This window comes from Petaurus breviceps, unplaced genomic scaffold (genome assembly GCF_028583685.1).
Source record: "Petaurus breviceps papuanus isolate PSGF00001 unplaced genomic scaffold, PetGlider_PUasm1.0 79, whole genome shotgun sequence".
Classification (NCBI taxonomy): Eukaryota; Metazoa; Chordata; class Mammalia; order Diprotodontia; family Petauridae; genus Petaurus; species Petaurus breviceps.
In genome coordinates, this window is record NW_027186523.1 from 2,455,504 (window position 1) to 2,479,864 (window position 24,361).

Consider the following 24,361-nt stretch of genomic DNA (forward strand, 5'->3'; position numbering starts at 1 on the left):
TAACACTTTACCATAGACCGTGTGAATTATAACTTCACCTTTCTTAATATCACACCCCCTGGTTGCAAATGGAATTAGAGAAGAGGATGAAATGATATATTGTATAACTTCTCCAGCTGCTTCATAGAATCCAAATGATTAAAAAAAAAAAAAGCTTGTCCCTATTCCTGACAACTCTAGGGGAAATTGTCTGAAACAATGCAAGTATAAAGATTGAAAAACTCATTCTCAAATACAAGCCTGGGATTATATCTATGGAAACAGCTTTCATGTGGTATTTTGTGATGACATTTATAATGTAATGTTTGTAACAATGTAATTTCATTGTATGATAAACATCAATTTACCATAAAAAAACAAATACAAACTTGTCACCACTTTCACCTTGTTTCAATTGAATTGGCCTGTTCAGATAAGCATGCCTATCTCTTACAGAAACAACAGTTTATAGATAAACTGTATGAAATCGTGTATGTGTGCGTGTGGAATTATACTGCCTACTAACATAATTTCATACTGACACATTGTACATATGGCTTCCAAGCTTGCTTTATCTGAATCTTTGCGAATCTATTCTCCATGCTATTAAACTGAGCACATTCCACATCGTTCAAAAGTAATTACACTTTTGTTTAGAGTGTAGGAGACTGCTCTCCCTAAACAATGAAATTCTCATTATTAGAACTGGCACAATAACAGCCCTGGTGTTCACAACACTGTGCATTGTACCATCACAATAACTTATGCTAAGCTTAATGTACAAAGGTACACCAGAAATTTAAATATCTCTTTAAAAATCCACTCTATAAAATAACATATTTACTGTTCTAAAAGTCAGACATCAGCCTGACTTTTAAAAAGCTGTAATAGCATCTTTACACATTCTATGCATTTTCACATCTCCTAAACAGCAGTTGTTCTTCTGAACAATCATGTTCCCCTAAATCAAACATCTAAAGCATATATCTGAATATTGGACTTTAAGTAAATGTTATTGTGATTAAAAATTTGAATATATAGCTAAAATATGGAATTTAAAAGTTGTTTTGAAAAATGTGGGGAGAGAATATTAAGCCTGACATTAAGAAAAGAATCTGGTTTTCCTGTGAGTTTAATGAATCATTTCAGAGCCTAAGGATAGGTTTAGTACACCAGAACCCTACTCACTTACTGTCCTTGGGGGTGATGCTGTGTGATAAACTTATAGGGCAATCATCTTTTTTAAAAAAAGGGTTTTTTATACATAAGGAAATGTTCAGGAAGGAACAGACATTCATTTACAGCAAATAACAGTGTTCCAGTGAATATTGTGATATACGAAATCACAGTATCTAAGGGTCTGCTTCCCAAACTCCTTATCCATTCCAGGAAAAGACCATCCAGTCAGATAACTGTGTAGATAATTTTGATATGTATTACTATCATCCTTCAATTCCAAAAGATTCACTTCTTTAAAACTCCTAACTATAGACCAAAAAAGTCTGAATCTTCACTATACACTGAGTAGGACAGGGAAGTTGACTTAGTTAGCTTAGGAGGAATCAAAGAAGTCAAAATATAATTTGGCCAAGGCATGGCATAATTTTAGTAAAAAAGACAGCTGATCATTAAATAACCAAAAATGGTCATATCACATATGTCACTGAAACAATATTCCAGCACACAGAACTACCCTGCAACTACATAGAGACTGAGTGCCAAAATGGTTAGGACACAGCTTCCCAGCTGCCCCTGATGCTGCCACTTTATTTGCCTCCAAACTTACCATGACCCCTGCTGGTGCCTATAAATATCCTTGTCAGTTGGCATTAAGGCATACTTTGGATAGTCATATGCAAGACCAAGCAAATCAACCCTAATCATACCCAAAACAAGAACTGTTGTTGAAGAAGAGCCAAAAAAAAAAATATCATGACTGAGGTCTACCAATGAGAAAGGTTGAAAAAGATCAAGCATACTGTTGATGCTAATCAAACAATAGTAAGGGCAATGATAGCATGAGAAAAAATAGAGATTGAATTCCATGTTGGAAAAATAAAAACAAGAAAGCAAAAGATGAAATTTACATGTTTTCTTATTGAGCAAAAACCCAAGAGAGAAGTACTCCTAAATTCTTCCCCAAACAATATAAGATTCAGGGGATTTAGTGAGATTGTGTTCCAATGCAGACACAAACAGTAACAACTATAGCAAGCACAACTACCATCATCACCACAACCACCACCACCATCATCATAACCATCACTTCCCTCAACACTCTTTTAAAACTATTTCTTACATCATAAATCCCTTAAAAGTAGCCCAGGCACCTAGCATAATACCTTGCATATAAGAAGTAGTTTGGAAACAGGAAGATTCAATTTCTTCCTTGGGGCTGGGGGGAGCAGCGGAGCCAAAATGGCAGAGTAAAAGCAGGAACTTGCTTGAGCTCATCCCCCAATCACCTCCTCTGGTACTCATTAACAGTATTATCATGAACAAGTCACTTAACTTCTTCGATTTACAATCATCTCTCAAATGGAGCTAATAACCCTGGAAGTACCTACCTAAAAAAGGCTATTACTCTCAAATGTAATATGTGTAAAGCACTTTATAAACTTCAAAGTCTTATATAAATGGAAATTATTATTATAGCCTCAATCAATGCTTGAATTTTATTAGGGTACCCCTGTTAGAAGAGATTTGATTCTTTTTACTGATACCAACTAGACTGTATAGCCAAGAACTCATTATCATGATCTGTACACAAAACCCATCATGAAGGACCCAATAAAACTGATTGAACGTATTAGAGGCCAAACCTACAAGTTGGTATGATCTAGGGTAAATTACACTAAACTTCCCTGCAACAACTTTTTTTTAATTTAGAGAAACATGACTATAATTAATAACTAGGACAATATTCAAGAAGAAAAGAAAGTTAAAATTCCACAACATATATTATTCATCCTCAGGGGTATAAAGAATATGGTAAGAATCAGAGACAGAGTGTTAAAAAGTACCTCAGAGGCCATTTACAGCTGAAGACACTGAGGCCCAGGTAAATTAAGTGATAAATTTAAGATAAAATTAGGTGGTATTTGAGCCTGGTCCCTCCCACTCCAGTCTATGTTCTTTCCATTAAAACATTGCCTTATTTAGGGAACCTTCTTGCCTATCAGTCAAGAGTCTTGGTGGCAAGTTGACTATATGTATGAATTTCCAGGGTCTTTTTTTGTTTCAAGTGCTAGAGGAATCTCCTTGCCCTGGGAAGTGTCAGGCCCTTTGCCATCGTCATACATTTTTGTACTCTAAGGGTATCTTCAAGAGAGTTTATTGAATGGTTGCATTATTATCCTAAGAACCAAATATATAGATAGAGCTTTGTTAAGGAAAAAGAAATAAGGTATTTGAGGTAATACTGTGTAAGAAAAATTGAACTATGAGTCAGGACACTGAGGTCATAATCCTGCGTGGCCATGAAATAGATGTTTGACATTTCACATGTCATATGTAACCTCTATCAGCTTTTTTTTTTCTCACTTGAAAAATTAAAGAGATTTTATTGTAGATCTCTTAAGGTCTTAGTCAAACATAACCCTGCATGAAAAAAAATGTATAGACCTTAAGGAACTTAAATTAGGAATGTAAAGATGTAATTTAGGAAAAAAAATAATTCATCATTGTAAAAAACCCTTCTAACCATAGGCATGGCTAAAGTGCCACTAGACAGGTGTGTTGACACAAGAGTTGGACAATAGAAAGAGCAGTGACCCTGGAGGCAGAATTCCTGGTTTCAAATTTCTCTCTAATGGTAAAGATTTGTGTGACAATGGACAAGTCACTTAACCTCTGTGTATTAGTTTGCTCATCTTTAAAAAGCTCTAGATCTATGACCTGGGCTAATTTGAACCACATTCTATGTAAAACTACATTTCCAACCACATTGTAACTAAGATTCTATAATAATCATTCATAGGAACCACTGTAATCTGCAACTTTCATTATAAATGTCAAATATGATACTTTTAATTTCTTTATAATTTAATATGTACAGATTGTCTCCAGAATGACATTATAAGCTTTTTGAGAGTAGTATCATGTTTAAGAGCACTTTTAAAGTTGGTCATATGTCATATTCTTAGAAATAAAATATTTTACACACAATAAAATTGTGGTTAACATGAAAAAACTACAAGAAAATTTATGAATTGTGGAGACTTGTTACACACAATCATAAGAAGATATATTCACATGTGCATGCATGTACATATTAGTTTATATACATGTATAGGGTACTTTTATGTGTGCATCTGTTTCTTTATCTATCAATAGGTAGGTATAGATTTAGAGAGACAGCGAGAGATTATAGTTCTCTGGTAAGCATATTCTTACTTCAGACCTAAGCTTGGATTTGAATTCAACATGAGCACAAAAGGCTAAAATAAGGACAGAATTCATGAGAAAGAAAGTTCAAACTTATGGTAATTACAGCACATTGCTCCTAAGTATAATTTGAGATGGTCTTAAGTAAATGTATATACTATAAAGCCAACATATGATAAGGTTTTATAACTTTAGAAAAGTTGTTAGTACTTCATATTATCATGGTGTTACATAGGACTTTTAACAATGTCCTATTTAGAGTAGAAGGCTGAATGCCAAGCTACTATAGGAGTAGACGGTCCAAGAATGAATGCAAGGACAAAAGACCACAAGAAAACCTACCACTGTGTTGTGCTGAGAAGTGGGAGTCCTATGGCCACAACTCTCTTGCGTCAGAAGAGAAACTGGTTGAAATTCCTCAGAGTGAGGCTTGTTGGGAAAACTCACATGCAAGGGAAGGTGAAAGGCTGGGAGCCCGCCACTCTCCTCTTCTTCCACTTTCTGTCTGCTTGTCACCATGGCTACCTCTCCATCTGCTTCCCCATACGGAGAGGCTGGTCGCTTGGAAGACATCCTGGAAGGAACAAAAGAGGAGAAAATAATGAAACCTCCATATAAATCCTTAATGCCGTCATTGTGTGGTTAGGGGCCATTGTAACAGAAATGCCTTTTTGTGCTGGCAGAGAGCAGGAAACCATCCAAATACCACTGCAAAGCATACACAATCAGAAACAATGGCCAAGCAGGTAGCAACAGAACAGTGCTTGTTTGTTGTGAGAATAATACACTAATATAGCACTCTCTTGTATTCTGGCTTCTTAAACAAGAAAATTCACCTAAGAACACTGCATAATGAAAGACCATTCCTTTTTAAAGGAAAAAAAAATACCCATCTAGTTTTACACTTTGATAGGCCTTATTGAAGAGAGAATCTGTGAATAACGAACACTGCTGTTGAGAGGGAGAAATGACATTAATAATTTCTTTTATTTTTTAAAAAACCAAAATGCTTGCTATTATCTGGAATTTGAGTTACATTAAAATTAAGATTATTGCAAAAAAGCAAAAACAGCAGTCAGGGATAAGTGATCTCAAGAGTTTGATATTTAAATATCCCTTAAAAAGTTTGCATATCTGAATATAACTAATGCCACAGTGCCACAAATATTTAAACTGTTTCTGAAATATTGTCAGTTTAGTTGTACTTTCAAGGTCTGAGAATTCCATAAACCTACTTTAGCATTAGTTCTAATTTCTGAGTTATAAGAGATATGTAATAAAAGAAGTAGGATTATTTTATTTTTTTAAAGCTAAGGTTAGAAGGTAGATTTATATTCTTAGAAATGATATGTTCATTGCTAGAAATCCAGAAATTAGAAAAAAGGAAACAAGAAAAAAGTTTTATTTTAATAAACTAAGCTTGGTATTGTAGAGAATTAGATGGCTACTTCCACAAAATAGACAAGAATATTTTCTTCAAACTTTGATTAGATTCACAATATTACCAGTTACTGAAAAATATGCAGGGAAATATTTAAACAGAAATGTTAATGTTTCTAAGAATAAAAGTTTTGTGGAGAAAGGGGACTGAGATAACACAATACAACTTCTCCATCAAAATATTTAAAAATTAACCCAATCTTGAAAGAATTAGAAACCCTGGATGCATGCATACATACATATATACACACAGACACACACACACAAAGAAGATCAAAGAAACATATACTCTTAGAACAAAGGAAAGGATGTAATCAAAGAAAGAATTCTTTGCTTCAAAACATTAAAAATACTTTTAAAAATTACTAATTGCTGTTCTTTACTAAATTCTTCTCTGATTCCTCATTATAACATAAAGATGACTTTCTTGTCACATTCTCCTCCCTCATCCCTACCTCGTACCATGAAGTGACCTTGTTCTTTAATAAGGCTAAACCTCTACTTGTTCAAGCTAGCCCAATCCTTCTCCTTCAATATATTATCCCCTTTGTCATGCTCACTCTTTCACCTATTTTCATTCTCTTCCTCTCTGCTAACTTATTTCCTACTGTCTACAGACATGCCCATGTGTCCCCTGTTCTGAAAACAACTCAGTAACAATAAACAACCTTAACTTGATCATATTAACTATCATTCCATATCGCTTCTGCCCTTTGTAGCTAAACTCCTGGAAAAGGCCATCTACAAGAGGTACTTCCACTTTTTCTCCTCTCACTGTCTTCTTAACCCCTTCCAGTCTGTTTTCCAACCTTATTATTCCACCAAAATGGGTTTCTCCAAAGTTAGTAAAGATTTCTTAGTTGCCAAATCCAATGGCCTTTGCTCAATCTCATACTCGTTCACCTCTCTCCTGCCACCTTTGTCACTGTTGATCACTCTCTCCTCAATATTCTCTTCTTAGATTTTCTGGATTCTACTCTCTCCTGGTTTTCCTCTCACTTCTCTGACCTCTCCTTCTCTGTCCCCTTTCTTGTATCCTTTTCCAAAAGCATGCCCTCTAACTGAAGGTTTTTCTTAGGCTTCTGTCTTTTGCCTTTTACCCTTTTCCTGCTATACTTTACTTGGTAATCTCATCAACTCCATCAATTACCATGTCTATACTGATAATTCTCAAATCTACCTTTTCTGTGCTAATCTCTGTTGATTTCCAGTCTTACATCTCCAACTGTCTTTTAGATATTTTATCTTTCATTTTTTTTGAGGGGGAAAGGCAAGGCAATTGAGGTTAAGGGACTTGCCCAAGGTCACACAGCTAGTTAAATAAATATCAAGTGTCTGAGGCCAGATTTGAACTCAGGTACTTCTGACTTCAGGGCCAGCACTCTATTCACTTCACCACCTAGCTGCCACCTTTTCAGATATTTTAAACTAGATGTCCAGTAGACTTGTTAAACTCAACATGTCCAAAATGGAAATCATTTTCTTTGCTTTTAAGCCACCCCCACAACCTACCTTCTCTATTACTATAGAGGGAAACACCAACCTCCCAGTCTCTCAGGCTTGCAACCTAGAAGCCACCCTTGCTCATCACTATTTGTCACCCTACCCTGCATCCCCATTCAAGCTGTTGCCAAGATCTGCTGATTTCTTCTTTGCAACATCTCTCAAATATGCAGCCTTCTTTCCTCTGACATTGCACCACCCTCTTATCTCCTTACACCTGATGACTACAGTAGCCTGCTGTCAAGTCTGCCTGCCTCAAGTCTCTCCATGCTCTAGCTCAGCCTCCATCAAGCCACAAGTCATTTTCCAAAAGTACAGGTCTGAACATGTCATCCACAAACTTTCTATTCTCTAGGATAAAATTTAAAAATGTTCTCCTTGGCCCTTTTAAAAGTCCTTCATAACCAATCCTTTGATACCTTTCTAGTCTTCTTATACCTTACTACCCAGTGCATACTCTCTGATCTGGTGACACTGGGCCTCTTGGCTCTTCCATAACAAGACACTCCATGTCTATACTCTTGGCATTCCCTGTGGCTGTCTTCCAGGCCCTGAACACTCTCCCTCTTTGGCTCTAACTCCCTGGCTTCTTTTAAATGCCATCTAAAATCCTACCTTTTATAGGATTTCTTCACCAACCCCTCTTAATTCCAGTATTTTCATTCTGCTAATTATTTTCTATTAATTCTGTATGTGGTTTGCTTTGTATATACATATATGCACACAAAGATAATGCCCAATGCCTCCCTCCCTGTGTGGAGGAATGCAAAGTTGATAGGTGGGACAAGATGGGGGATCTTCCCTGCCTTGTGATCAAAGTGGGGTGGAGCAGCAATCTAGCAACACCATCCCCTGTAATAAAAAGTGATAGAGTAGAATATTTGGTCTCAGAGAGAAGTGTAGTATAGCAGAAGAGCCTGGGAGTTGGAGTCAGATAACTGGGGCCAAATTCTTGGCTCTATCAATTACTGCTGGACTTTGGAGAACTGACTTCTTCCCTCTGGGCCTCAGTTTCCTCACTTGTAAAATGAAGTCCTAGATTAAATTGTCTCTGATGTCTCTCATAGCTCTGATCTTCTACATTCTAAAGTCCTTTCTAGCTTGGATAGTCTCTAAAATTGAAAATAAAAATTAATTAAAGAGAACAAAAGTAAGAAGGGACAGGACTATAACTATCTATATTCATTAAGGAACAGGGAACCCTTTTAAGACATCTCATAACTTCATAATATTCTCCTTGTGTTAACTTTAGTCCTTGTTCATTTCTCTCTACAATTAGCAATGAAAAATTGTAGAAAATCTGAACAAAATCTCTGCCTTTATCCCAGAGACAGCTGGACAGAGCACATTATGAATCTGAGGCCTTTTCTATAGGATATCTGGGTAAGAAGAACTCAAGAAGAAGAAGCATTAGTGCCAAAGCAATAGGTAAGAAAAACCCTGAAGGCAAGGGGAGACAAGAAAATGGGAGCAAGAGGTGCTGGTTTAAGAATGAGAAGCATCTCTCAGGGTTTCAGTCCACGCTGCAGTACTCCCTCTTCATAGAATCTTAGAGAGGGAGAATTGCTTATAGGGAACCTAATACAGCCCAGTAGCTGAAAACAAATGCCTAGTAGAACACTAGCAATGAAGGATTGTGTAGCCACTTTTGGATGGTTCTTGTGGTGGGAAACTTCTACTTCTTCTATTACTTCTAGAATAAAATACAAACTCCTCAGTGTGGTATTTAATGACCTCTACAAAATGTTTCTGCCCTATATCTCCAGACATTTCTTTTTTAAATGTTAATGACTCCTTTTGTGTTTTATGCCATAGTCATTTTCTGATATACCCCATCCCTGGTAGAACGTTACATGTAACAAAGAAAAATATTTAAGGAAAAACCCTCTGCCATCAAGACTTTGTCTGGTAGTATGTAATCAATAATAACCATGGTTTATGTGGTACTTCAAGGTTTGCAAAGTATTTTACAAATAGTATGTTTTATCCTCACAAAAATGATAGGAGGTAGGTGCTATTATTGTACTAATTTTACTGATAAGGAAATTGAGGTATTCAAACGTTAAGTTACTTGTCCAAGGCCATAGGGCTGATAAGTTTCTGAGCCCCGATTTTTGCTAAGGTCTTCATAATTCTAGGCCCAGCGCATTATCCATTGGACAATATTCCATCCCCCAGTTCTACAAACTCTCCTGAGAAGAGGGAAGTATGCTTCATTATTTGTTCTATGGAACCAATATTGCTCATTATATTTAATCTGAGTTCACTTTTAGAGATGATTTCATTTATAGTATTTTAGTCATGTATGTTCTGGTTCTTCTCTCTTTGATCTATGTTAGTTCATAAAAGTCTGGACGTAGGTACTGATATCTTAAAATTGAAAGGGACTATGATAATTTTATAGGTGAGAAAATTTAACTCAGAGCAGACAAATGACCTGTCCAAGGTCGTATACCTATCAGCTGCCAAAGTGAGCAACTGAATCTGGGATTCCTAATTCCAAGTCCAGAACTTAGCTCTAAACCATACTATTTAGGTGTCTGTCCATAATAATAATAAAAATTAAAATAATAATAATAAAAATAACAATAAAAATATATCATGGGTAAAGTCTTGAATTGCATTTAAGTAAGTAAAATTTGAGTAAAGTCCCCAGCCTCGCACTCTTTTCCCAAGTCACTGAAGTCCAATGGCAGGACAAAAATCAGGACAATTGATGGCCCACAGCGCCATGGATGGTCTTGGCATCTTACATGGCTGACCAAATTCTAAGCTCTCCATAGACCCACTTCAGTTATCTTCATGTTCCTTTGAATGTTTTAAAATGTTCTTATCTACCCATTCCATCAGAGAAAGTCTTCCCATGCTTGGTGTAGACATCTCACTAACTAAGTTGACAGGTTTGAGGTGTTTTGGTTACCCTCAGCCTGCTTTAACCCACCTGCAAGATGGTTTTCTATGGTAAAACTGATGCACATGCTACAGTCTCTTGGAATCACAGGTGAGAGTAGGGTGAAGGTGGACACCAAAGATGGATAAGCAGTTCTGACAAAGGGCATATAGATGTTCAGGGAGGACAAGCACCTCTGGTATGAGGGTATGCCAAATAATAATAATTAACATTTGTACAGAGTTTACTGTATGCCAGGCACTGTTTGTTTTAAGCCCTTTTCAGTTTTTATCTCATTTGATCACACAATAGATATGTACAACCTTTATCACAACAACCCTTCAAAAAGACCTGGTTACAGCCCTGGCTCTAGCATTTACTAATTATGTGACCCTAACAAGTCATTGACCTGTCAGCTTTGGTTTCCTCATCTGTAAAATGAAGTCATACTTCAACTATCTACCTCACAATTGTTTTGAGGGAAGTACTTTATAAAACTTAAAATAAAATTCAATTATGAGCTATTACTGTTTCTCAAAATTCCAACCATTGCCTAGATAGAGAGGAAATAGTCTTTAGTCTAGGAATAGAATAATAGGCATTTTATATAGCTAAGTTAAACAAGTTTTTCAGTTTTCACACCCAAAGTAACCAATGTGATAAGAAAAGTAATCAGACAACAAAATAATTTCTAGAAATGGTCCTACTTGAAATTTCAAAATCCATCCATATATTCAAAACATGATAAATGTAATCATCTCTGGAGAGTGCTGAGGGCAAAGGTACAAAAATCAGGATGCATTTGGCATATTTAGGATTAGTGTCAGAGAAAATTTAAAATATGTGGAAAATGGACTAAAATAGCTTCACTTCAAATAAATTTCCTCTATTTGATAAGGCCTATTCTGGAAAGAAAGTAGAATTAGAAATACCCAACCCTGAATCTCACTGACCTGACAATGAATTCCTTCCCTTTCCTTCTTATACCTATGATGACTTTGGTTTTGCTAATGGTTCAGATGGACAAATTTATCTTAGAGCCTCTTGGAGTTCTTAGTATGGGTTGGAAATAACTTTAGGGTATCTGTACCATACTGGAGTCTCATGCTGATACCACAATTATTAATTAAAATTGCAATTTTCTAGGTGTTTCCTACACGGGTACATAATAATTGTGCCATTCTTACAACATATCTATGACTAGAAAATAATATCAGTGTATATTTAAATGAAATTTGATTTAATAGAATATGTTAGCAGCTAGGTATTACCTTACGTAGAGCTCTGAATTTATAGTCAGGAAAATTTGAATGCAAATCTAGCCTCACATATTTACTAGCTGTGTGACCTTACATAAGTCACTGAACTGCTTCACTTTCCTAATCTGTAAAATGTACATAATAGCACCTACTTCCCTTTTTGTGAAGATAAAATGAGATGTTTTTTAAAGTACTTTAAAAATGTTAAAGCATAATATAAATATTAGCTATTATTATGAAATGCTAGCAAAAATTGTTTTCCTCTAACATTTTTGATCTTAAGGGATTTTGTAAGTAAAATTTAATAAGACTTTCCAAAAACCTCAGAAGAAATGCTAAAATATTTTTTAAAAAACACACATGGAGACACAAAAGTAAAATAATTTGACTAAAATTATAGTTAATATTTGAAAGAACAGTAAATAAGGCTATGTTCTACAGAACTATCCATAACTACAGATTCTAGAATAAACTGCCTTTTTAATGTATGTTCTTGGGTAATTTATGTTTACTCCTGACAATAATAACACATTGGCATATAATTTTAAAGTGTACAAAGAACTTTCTTCACAGCGACTGTGTGATACCGGTAGCAGCACTAATACCATATTTTTAAAAATAATATTGTTGTTCTCTTGTGTCGAACTCTCCATGACCCCATTTGGGGTTTTCTTGGCAAAGATACTAGAATGGTTTTCCATTTCATTGCTCATTTTATAGATGAAGAACTGAGATAAACAGGGTTAAGTGACTTACCCTGGTAACTAGCAAATAACTGTTTGAAATTGGATTTGAATTCAAAAGGAGTAGTCTTCAATGTTCCAAGCCCAGTGCTTTATCTAATTGTGCCACCTAGACGCCCTTATTTTTATAATACACATTTACAAATAGGGAAACCAAAAAGGTTAGTCAACTTGCTTGTGGATATCCAACCAGTAAGTGTTTGAAAAGGTACAACTTGTGCATTCTACTAATCTTTCTATTGTGCCTCATTATCTCACAAACCTCAAAGGGAGAAAAAGTTGAGGGAACAAAGTATTAAGGAGCTAATATGTGCCAAACACTGTGTCAAATTCATGCAGATAATCTTTCATTTGATAATGAAATGGGATTCTACATTTTGAATGAAAACAAATCAAAAGGTTTGGAATACATTTTTTTTCTTCTTCTAGATATATTGGATTTTTTTTCTTTAAACAGTTGGCACTCTGGATGGAAGGCATCTTATTCAGATATTAATTGGGAGTACTAGGATATAGTGCCTTCTACTGGTTATTCCTTCTGAATGACAGCATTATTTCTAAAAGAAATAACAATTATGAAAGTATTTCAAAACCCTGACTGACTGACAAAGTTTCTCCTGATTATTCAAATCTAAAGGCACAACTTATATTCTATTTATTGTCTATTTTATACCATGCATTAGGCAACTAATTATACTCTACTCTGTTTGATCTTTGCTATTCACTTAATCATATTATCACATTATTTTAATAACTTTTCCACATCCCCTGCAGTTTTATTTATAAAAATCTTGAGGACTGTCATTTAAAAAAATCTTTTTATCTCTAGTATCCATCACAGTACTTTGTATATACATAAGTAATTAATGGTTATTGGCTTAAGATACCCATATATGAGTCTTAGAGTGCCAACTGTCTTTAACATAGTCATATAATTCCAAGTCTTTCTCATATTTTTCCCTTTTGCTCTGATTCTTCTTTCACAACATGACTGATGTGGAAATTTGTTTAATATGATTGTACATGTGTAATCTGTATCAGATTGCCTGCTGTCTTGGGGATGGAGAGGAATGAAGGAGGGAGAAAAAATTGGAACTCAAAATCTTATAAATGTGAAGGCTAAAAATTTTAAAAAAAATTAAAAGAAAGTGAAAGAAAAAAGTTACCTGAGTCTTAGAGAAGTTTAAGTGAGTTTCGGACAGTAAAGGTAAGAGGTGGGGTGTGAACATAGATCTTTCTGACTTAAAATGTAGCACTTTTCCTATTGGTGATGGTAGGAAATAAGCATTTATATAGTGCCTATAATGTGGCAGACACTGTATTAAGTGGTATTTATAAATAGTTCATTTGATCTTCATAACAACCATGAAGGTGGATGCTATCATTCTATCCATTTTACAGTTGAATAGATTAAGTCAAATAGAAGTTGAGTGACTTGCTCAAAGTCACACAGACTTGTGTTGGAGGTCAAACTTGAACTCAGGAATTCCTCACTGCATGCCCAGTGTTCTATCCACTTTGCCAACAATTGCGTCTACCACTACACAGGATTCCTATCACCTTGGATACACATGTTTGTTAAATGGAGTTGTTAAATTTATTACCTTATGATATCCTTTCTAGTTGTTAACTATCATTTCTTTGTAAGTTCCTAGACACTAGGGTTTATATTCTATATTTATCTATATTTCTGTAGCCCCTGACATATTACTGTCATGCAGTAAAATCTCAATAAATATTTTGTAAATTAATCTATGACCACATTTATTCTTAAAAATTTAAGTTTTCTTAAGAAGAATATAAAAATTAGCAAAAAATCAAGGTGGCAGAACAGTGATGAAAAAAAATATAACACACATTTGAAAGAACTCAATCCAGAATTATTTCAGCAAATAATCACAACTGGGAAACAGTATATGGACATTTGGAATAACATGGACACCAATTGCAATAATTTTATACAAAAGTGTAACTGCTCTGAATATATGATGACTAAGCATTAAGAATAAGAGTACATAAAAGTTATTAGTCAACAAACATTTGGCTTATTTGACAAATCATAGGAGATGACAGTGAAAAGCAACACCAATTTAGAATAAAAATTATTTGTAAAATCTTAGATGGCTTTGAGCAATTATATCCTATGAAGTGAAGAGAAGCAAAGGAAGGTAAAACCTTGAAAGTAAGATTGGCAAGAAACCTGCCTAAGGCCATTTCAGAATAAAAAATAGTAGGACAACAAATTGAAGAAATAGAAAAGATCTCTAAAGAAGTTCTACACTTAAAACTTGCATTGCAGTTCAGGATGTGCTTATAGGAGAGGTATAAATGGCCCTAAAGAAGACAAAGGCAGGAAGAGTCACCATATGGGCACAAGAATGTGTATGTATATATGTAGGTACAAATATATGTATATATATATACATGCACATATTTATGAAAACATGTCTTATATATACATGTGTATTTATAAATGTATATGTATAAACACAAATCACATAAATATGTTCATGAAATATGCATGTATATATACACATACAAACATGTATATTATATATTATATGACATGTTAAAGTAGACACAATTGTGAAAGAGCTGAAGGATTGCTATGCAAGATATTTGAAGGAGTGGAAGATATTAAAGGGTGAAAAAATTATCTCAGAAAAGAAATCAAAAAATGTTGATTGAGAATATATTGACAACCACTAAGCTATATGTTCACTATCTCCTGCACATTAAATCAATGTGTGAGTCATCTGTGTATGGATTGAGGACATCACTGAGGACATTATTAGGGAACAAGCAAAGTTTTATGAATTATATTTAACAATGGACTGTATCTTTACATTTTGAGAACTGACTGAAATAAATAGCAAATATAAGAACTCATTGAACTTTTTGCTTATTGCCAATGAAAAAAATGATCTGATAGAGCAAAATGGCATCTTAATAGGTCTTTTTCAACAAGGTATCACATATTCATAAGTCAAAATCATTCAAGATTCTTTGAAAGACATAATAACTGAAATAATCCTGTTCAATGACTCTCTGATGATAAAGAGATGAGGCATAAAATTAGGAAGAAGTATGTTTGCCAAGGATGTTCACTATTGTGATGGATATCCAATCTAGAGTTCAAGTTGGAGTGTTTTTTTCCATGGAGGGTGAGGTCCTCTATTTTGTAGATGATATTTCACCTAGCACTGGAACATTGCATAGCTTCCTAGAAGAGATCTATGTAATCATTCAAAAGAATTTGGTCCAACCATCCATGCAGAAAAGTTCAATTACTTAAAGAATGTCTGTTGCCCAGATTATGGCATGAATTTGGAAGGAAAACTTATTGGGTTTATTCATTAGTCTGCATACAATCTGTGACAGTACAAGTTAACAAATTTGGTCTGGAGTTGAAAAAAGAAGAAAAGCAGCCTAGATTACCTTCAGGAAATTACAAAGTAGCTCTAATAACTCTATGTTTTCCATTAAAATAAAGGCTTATCTTTTTAATTCCAATATTCTAATAGTGTGACTATATAACAGCAAAAATATAATATAGCAGTCTCTAAAAGAATTAAATATGAATTCTTTTACAGAGAGCAATGGAAGGTTTCATGGTAAAGTTATAAGTAGGCTACAACATATAAACAAGGGGAGGTTGAAAGAAAAACAAAAATAGAAGATTATGGTAGGAAGAGAGTATGGATTGGCCATGGGGCAAGGAAAAGGGATGGTAGATGAAGAGCCAGAATACTCCATTGGCATTCTGACATTGAACTCATACTTTCAGGAAGAAGCAAATCTGGACTGTGGAATGGTATATGGAACCCCTGTAAAGAACCTGTTGGAAAGCGTGGATCCGAATTATATAGGACAGGAAAGCATGGATGTATTTTTATCTGCATTGTTACAGAAAAGCCCTAAATCTTCAAGATCAGATGTATTTGGGTATTTTAAGATATCCATGTTAATACTAAATATGTATCTACATGAGAGTATAGGATGATGATGACAACTATAATATTTACATAATGCTTTAAAGTTTGCAAATTGCTTTATACATGTTATCTTATTTGGTTCTCACAACAAGGAAGTAGGAGTTATTATCTCCATTTTTAAGATGAAGAAAATGAAGTTAAGGGAGGTTAAGTATTCAGGGTTACACAGCTAGTGCCTGAGGAAGATCTTCCTGATGGCAAGTCTAATACTCTATTATCCAAAAATATCTATTATATGTATCTATTATACATTATCCAAAACAGTCCTGTATATTTTGTTCCGAAATGGTGTTCTCTTTTGTGTTGTCCAGACCAAAGTAGTAAAAGTGCTACAGATACAATATTGTATCAAGAAGCTTTTGCTGTTAAATCAACAAGTAATCAATATTTATTGAGCTCCTTGTATGTGCAAGTCATTGTGTAAAGTGCTGTATAAGATATCACCTCCACCCTTAAGGAGTTCACAATGTTAACATATAAATACATGAAAAGGTAACAGGGCTGCAAATTAAGTGAATGAATGAAGAAAATGAATATCTGATGGAATTACTTAGTGCTGGAATAGTATAGAAGAGGGGGTATGATTCTAGATAACACATATTGGAAGGCTGGCTGGAGAGAAGCAGAGAAATCTGAGTTAGCTTTAGATGATCTGCCAAATTTTGTCAGAGAACAGAAGCAAGAGCATTCTAGGCTGGAAGAATAGCACGAGTAAAGAAATATAAAGGAAAACAACTGTAGGTACATGAAACAAAACCTCCTATAGTTTTATAAAAATGGAGGATATTTTATGAAATACATACATTATTTTTTCTAATGACATATACCTTGAACTCTATTTGTAAGTCCCTTTCAAAAAATTCACACACTATTCTTCTATATGTTCCATTTTTTCCCTTAAACATACATTTAACATCACTTCATCTTCCTGCCAGATGAATATAAGGTATTGAGTTATGCTCCTTTCCTATTCCATGAAATGAAATAAAGATATTTATCAAGAAAAGGGCTTTACAGGCAAAGGAAACAATCTTAGCAATAACTTAGGCATAAGAGCAAAATTAAGCATGTTTGTTTGGGTACTAGATATTAAATACAGATGTATAACAAAGATTATGTTTTAAATAATATCCAGATGCTATTTAACCAGTTTTAGACACTTGTGTTCTTGAAGTCATATATATATATATATATATATATATATATATATAAATTTAAAATGCTTCATTATTAATTCTGACATACTGTATACTATCCCTTTCTCACCAACTTCATTTTTATCACATTTTTGGACTCATGATCAAGTTCACTAAACTAGAAAATGTTTAAAAAAGAATTATAAATAATTCATGGAATTTAACATAAAAGCATGGAGTTATTATATATATTCTTCATTCTATATTGTAGCTGAAAGGAGACAAACAAAATGTACCATATGTATAAATGCTTATGTATTCTGTATGAATGACAAAGTAATAAGGAATAGTTACTTATCACTCAATCTATTTAAAATTTTATGCATGAAAACATTCCATTAAGCAGCAGAAAATATTTTTTCTTTGAATATTAGAAGTAACTTTATTAATTAAAAAATGAGCGATTGGGGTGGCTATGTGGGCAGTGAGTAAGAGCTCTGGCCCCGGATTCAGAGGACCCGAGTTTGGTTCTGGCCTCAGACACTTAACACCAAAACAAAAAATCTATCCATGTTACCTTGGGCAAGTTACTTAATGACAATTGCCCTCCAAAAGGCAAAAAAAGTGAGCAACTACTAAAAAGCATCCAGAGAAAACATGCTCTACCAAGAAACTTTCATGGTAACTGAATAGCAAAACAAAGGCTGATCCTTTCTTTGCTCTTTATTGTGACTGGGATATAGTACAAGTTCATATCAAGTACATCATTAAACTTATCCTTTCTCCTTTAAAGAATAAGTAGTACCACTTTTCATTCAAATGCAGAACTTGTCTTTCTATTACAACATCAATTCACTAACTGAAGTACTTTGAAAATCCTTATATGGCACCCCAATAAAATAGTAATGGAAGGGTATCATAAGATGAATAAATGAGACCCCCACAAGCTGAAGTGCAGAAACAGAAGAAAATGACAAGGCAGAAATCAAAGGAGATATGAAAAAAAAAATTTCAGACAACAGTCTCTCCTGTTAGAAACAGCATTTAATTCCTATCACTCACCTAAAGGAATTGTTGCTTTTAAAAAAAATTGAACATAGAAGTAAGTTAAGTGAAAAAAAGCAAAACAAACTAAATTATCCATAGATATCAGAATTGAAAGTTATTTAAAAGCAATTAAAATGAGTAACTTTTGAAAACAGCAGAAAATTAGTCAAAATTTACTATATTAATTAATCTGTATATATGCATACACATATATGTATAAAATTCACTATATATAATAAATTTTGACCAATTTACCACGTATATACATGTATATATATCATATCATGACTATCTATAATAGATTATTAAAATGGTAAATGTTAAGCACACATATGAGTGTTTTAGGATGAAAGCCAAAGTATGTATATGTCTTCATCATCATCATCATCATCACCATTATGTTGCTAACATATACGCAAGTTTCCACACACATTGGCAAATATTATAACTCACCATTTAGGATATGGCAAGGAATGACTCAGAATGCTGTTTAAATGCTATTTTCTTTAGACTCAAAATATCTTCTTTTGAGACTTGGGTTATTAAAATAGTTTGCACAAACTCTATAAAGTTAATTTATAAGATATGATTCAAAACTTTTCAAAGAAATGTGCTGTACTAAATTGTGTTGCCTTTTCTGCTCCCCCCCCAATCATTTAATAATCAGTTAAAAATCGCAAAACTTTATCATCCATAGCAGTCAATTTTAACTTTGTTAACTTTGGTTTAATAGTCCCAAAATGTTTAAGATATACCAAAAACATACATTAAGTGAACATTTTCTTTTAGAAATGGAAAATATGAATGACTTAAAAAATGTAAAAACATAACTTGCAATTTACTTTAGAATAACCTATCTTCCCACATCTATCATATGCAGAGACCTTTCTTCTCTTTATTGCCCCCTTATTTTCTTTTTTTTTAAAGCAATTGGGGTTAAGTAACTTGCTCAAGGTTACATGGCCAGTTATTTCTGGGTATGGTGCTAAGTATCAGAGCCCAGGTTTGATCCCAGGTTATCCCAACTCTGGGGCTGGTGCTCTTACTCACTGAACCACCTGGCCACCCCTAAGCAATTGGGGTTAAGTAACTTGCTCAAGGTTACATGGCCAGGTGTTTCTGGGTGGGTGCTAAGTGTCTGAGCCTGGATTCGATCCCAGGTCATCCCAACTCTAGGGCCAGTGCTCTTACTCTCTGTGCGACCTGGCCACCCCACCCCTTCTTTTCTTGCTCTTCATCTTCTTCTATATTGATTTTTTCCTTCTTTTATTTCTTTTTCTTTCTTCCTGCCCTTCCTAGTATCTTGAAAGTGTATGATTCTGCAAAAATAACATTGACTCTAGATCCAAAAGAGGTCAAATCCTACCTCTGATGTTTATCTCACATGTGACCTCAGATAAGTCACAATCTCTAGGGACCTCAGTTTCCCTTCTTTTTCTTTTTTTGATTTTTTTGGATTGGAAAGGCAGGCAAATTGGGGTTAAGTGACTTGGCCAAGGTCACATGGTTAGTAAGTGTTACATGTCTGAGACTGGATTTGAACTCAGGCTCTCCTGACTCTAGGGCCAATATTCTATTCACTGTGCCACCTAGCCACCCCTCTCACTTTCCTGATATGTAAAAATAAGAGGGTTGGATTATATTGCCTCTGAGGTCCCTTTCAGCTCTAAATCTATTACTTATTACTTTCATTTCTCTCCTTCTTTTTCTTCCTATCTATTCCTTTCTATCTTTTTTCTTTTTCTATCTTTATTTTCTTACACTTCATTCCTTTGGTTGTCTACAGGTTAAAAACTTTTAAAGTTAGCATATTTAGCAAGATGACAATGAAACTGACATGGACCTCTCCAACCTGAAACACTAAAAAGAGGGAAATATGCACCAAGTATGGAGTAATTAATGTAAAATCCACAACATAAGGAGATAAAAACACTGCACAAAGTAAAAAACAAAAATAAGCAAAGAAACTTTCATAAAATCACAACTGTAAAAGTTAAATACTTAAAGCTTCCATTCATCATTCCCATCCTCAGTCCATTGCACACATGGTATGCAACCAGCACATGCAAACCTATAGGATTGTGTTTCAGGCTCCAGCTGGGGCACCCCAGTCTGGTTCACCCATGGCAGTGATGCATAGAAACTTTCTTCCTTAGCCACAAACAGTGGCTAGCTAGTCATGCACAGGAAAGGGAAAGTATTTGGGGCTGGTGGTGGTGATGCAGCATGAGAAGTAGAAGTGTATTGTTGGATGAAGGGAAAGGGGCTCCTTATGAAAAGAAAAAGGGACTACAGACACAGTTTCTCTCCATGAAGTCAGTTTTCTCTCCTTGAAATCTGCTTTATGCAAGAAAACAAATAGCAACATAAAATACCCTGAACTCAAGAAAAAAATAGGATCCTTAGTCTTTAGGGTCTGTGGGAAAGAAAGGGCACCACTGCAACAGAAAGGAAATGACAACAAAAGTTTGAGACAAGTTACTGAGAATACCTAAATATAAAATATTCTGGAAAGACAAAATTCCAAGGGAAAAAAGGCTGATTATAAGCTTTACTTCTATTTAGATAAAGCAACAGTGAAACTCATGTCCTTTGTGTAAAAAAAAAAGGGGGGGGCACATAGCATTCAAGTATTACATTGTGAAGGAAAGTGAATCAAAAATCACAAATAAAAAAGGGACTTCTGTGGACTCTTCAAAACTTGGAACATCAAAAATGTTTCAACAAGAAATAAAGCTTTTAAAATAAAATCAGGATAGAAATTAGGTAGGAAATTGGATTTCTCAAAACTGAATTAACTTAGAAAAATAAGTAATTTAGAAGATATACTCTCTTCAGAGTAGTAGAGGCTTTAAAAAGGAGTCAGTGACAAAACTGGAATTACAAAATACAGAAATGTAAAAAAAAAACTTGTCAGAAGAGAAAACATGTCCATTGAATGAAGTCATAAATGTCATAAGAACAAAATAACTGACCTTAAAGACAGGATTCACAGTCATTAGTGGTTAAATTTCAGAATTTTAATGTTAAATAACAAATTTTTCAAGTCCCTGTGTTTGGGAGGGGGAGCCTTAAATTATACAGGAATGCCAATTTAATAGCATAAGACTCCTTTATAGCCATGAGATATCAGAAAAATATAATAGACTTAGATATTCTAAAACTCAAAGTTGCTCAAGTTGTATACCAAAATAACAAGTACTATCAAGTTAAGCTTTGAAATCAATGGGAAAAAATGTACCTTTCACAAAAGAGAGGTTCTCTTGCTCCTCTCTCCAAAATATGAGCAGAAACAAGCAGGTTATTTAATTGAAAATGTTTTTAGACTGAAAAACCATAACCAGAATAGATAAACTCAAATATCAAAAACAAAAAGATATCACTTCCATTTTCTAGGCTACTATTTTTAAAGGGAATAATTTAAATTGATATAGATTTAACAGGATCATATAGAAGCAGGTAAAGGGAAAGTGAAAAACATAAATTATTATCCATGTACTAAATTTCAAATTTGATTCAATATCTTTAAGGATGGGGATAACACAGTGGGAAGTCATGCAACAAAGGAAAGGGGAGACAAGAGACAGATGAGAGATAGAAATCTGTCCCTTCAACCCAAACCGATAGATGAAGAGCAAATGTATAGTAATTTATTTCATTCTTGTAACAAGAGTAAGGATATTGTGGGAAATTAGGGTAGAATCATTGGAGAGGAGACTAGAACGTGGGTGAGTCAAAAGACTTCACCCTAGAAAGAAAAATGAAAAAGTGTCCTTAAAGAGGATTCCCACAGCAGAAGAAAGTTTATTTCTATGATGAGAGACAAGGGTCTAATAATAGTTTTAATACTAGGGGCATAGGCACAATAGGCAACAATCTTTACTGTATAAAGGTTCTGTATCTCATGACATTTTCCTAATGCAGTAGAAGGAATGTTTGAGTTTATTGGGACACCATCACTCAGAATTATATGGGAACAGGACATAGATTCAGAGAAAGGAGAGATTGACCTTAGAAGAAATGATTATACTAAAGATATGTTGTAGGACCAGGTATCACCACTTGGGATATAGGGATAATTCTATCACATCACACTATTAATTCATTAATGGATATTTCCAATAATGAGGTACTATATAAAGTCCCTCACTCCTCCAACACAAATATATAACAATAACAGAGGATAGGGTGAGATCAACAAATGAAGTAAAAGAAATTGGATACAAGAGAAAGTTCAAATATAATATTCTGACAATTCTTCTTATGAGGGAAATAGAAATAATGAAGAAAATTCAGGAAGAATGTAGTCCATCAATGGGAGAAGTCAAAATAGATTTAAAGGGCAAAGAAATCAGAACAGACTCAAAGGAAAAAGAAATTTGCTTTAAAAAGTAAACTAGGAGGGTGGAGCCAAGATGGCAGAGTAGAAGCACCACCTTCCCGCGGCTCCGGCTTCCACCTTCCCTAATTCATGTAAAAAGGGGACTCTAAACAAACTTTGGAGCTGCAGAACCCACAAAATGACACAGAGAAGCTAACCTCCCTCTGAGGACAGCCCAGTAGGTCCACAGGAATCCAGTGCAGCACTCTGGGAGCCGAGCCCAGTACCACGCTGAGGCTTTAGCTCCAGGGCAGGCCTGACCAGCCACCCAGAGGGACTCCAGAACAGCAGCAGCTGTGGCCATTTTCAGATTTCTCAACACATAGACACAAAGGACAAAGTGAAAGGTCAGTACAGTCTGGACTTTGGGACCAGTAAGTGGGGGTGCTTGGCTTTTACCCCCAGGGCAAGAAGTCTGTAAGACATAGACACAGCCAGCCAGCTACCTGGCAGTTCAGCTCCTATCCTGCAGAGTGTAGGGGAACCAAGCACCAGTTTGAGGGGTAATTGCTCATGCTTTAACCTGCTTGGATCCGGATTGCAGTCTGGGGTGGAGGTCCTGGGGTGTGTGTCCAGCTTGTGAGAGCATGTGGAGACCTCAGAAAGGGCACCCATCTAATACCTCCAGAAGCTGAGAAAACCCCAGCATTTGGGAAGAAAGCTCCCCTGTCTGGTGGCAGAGTCCTACTGTGCCAAAAAGCCCAAAAGTCAAGTAATTGAGTGGCAAAATGAGCAGGCAAAGGAAACAAAGCAGACAGAAGCTTCCAACATTACACTCCTATTTTGGGGACAAGAAGGATCAAGGCATGGAACAGGAGGAAAACAGTGAAGTCAGAAATCCTGCACCAAAGCTTCAAAGGAAAATACAAGCTAGTTACAGGCCATAGAGGACCTTAAGAAGCAAATAAGAGAAGTGGAGGAAAAATTGGGAAGAGAAATGAGAACAATGCAAGAAAATTATGAAATGAGAGTCAAAAGCCTGACAGAGGAAAATAATACCTTAAAAAACAGACTGACTCAAATAGCAAAGGAGGCTCAAAAAGGCAATGAGAAGATTATGCCTTAAAAAGCCAAATTTGCCAGATGGAAAAAGAATCTCAAAAGCTCAATGAAGAGAATCATTGCTTCAGAATTAGATTGGAGCAAATGGAAGCTAATGACTTTATGAGAAATCAAGATGCTGTTAAACAGATCCAAACAAATGAAAGAATAGAAGGCAATGTGAAATATCTCATGGGAAAAAAAAACACTGACCTGAAAAATAGATATAGGAGAGATAATTTAAAAATTATTGGACTACCTGAAAGCCATGACCAAAGTAAGAACCTAGAAAGCATCCTCCAAGAATTTCTGAAAGAAAACTGCCCTGATGTTTTAGTACCAGAGGGAAAAATAGAGGTTGAAAGAATCCACCAATCACCTTGTGAAAAAGATCGCAAAAAGAAAATTCCTAGGAATATTATAGCCAGGTTCTGGAATTCCCAGATTAGGGAGAGAATATTACAAGCAGCCAGGAAGAAGCAATTTCAATATTGTGGAAACACAATAAGGATAACCTAGGATCTGGCAGCTTCTGCACTGAGGGATTGAAGGGCTTGGAAT

At 34.9% G+C, this 24,361-nt stretch overlaps 1 protein-coding gene across 1 annotated transcript in view; it reads right to left on the reverse strand.

Annotated features, from left to right (window-relative positions):
• Positions 1–24,361, reverse strand: part of LOC138175785 (transcription factor SOX-5) — a 503,395-nt gene that overhangs the window by 422,780 nt on the left and 56,254 nt on the right. The window contains exon 3 of the mRNA XM_069106265.1: positions 4,708–4,939. Coding sequence (XP_068962366.1) covers positions 4,708–4,939 — 232 coding nt within the window. The remainder of the gene's footprint in view (positions 1–4,707; positions 4,940–24,361) is intronic.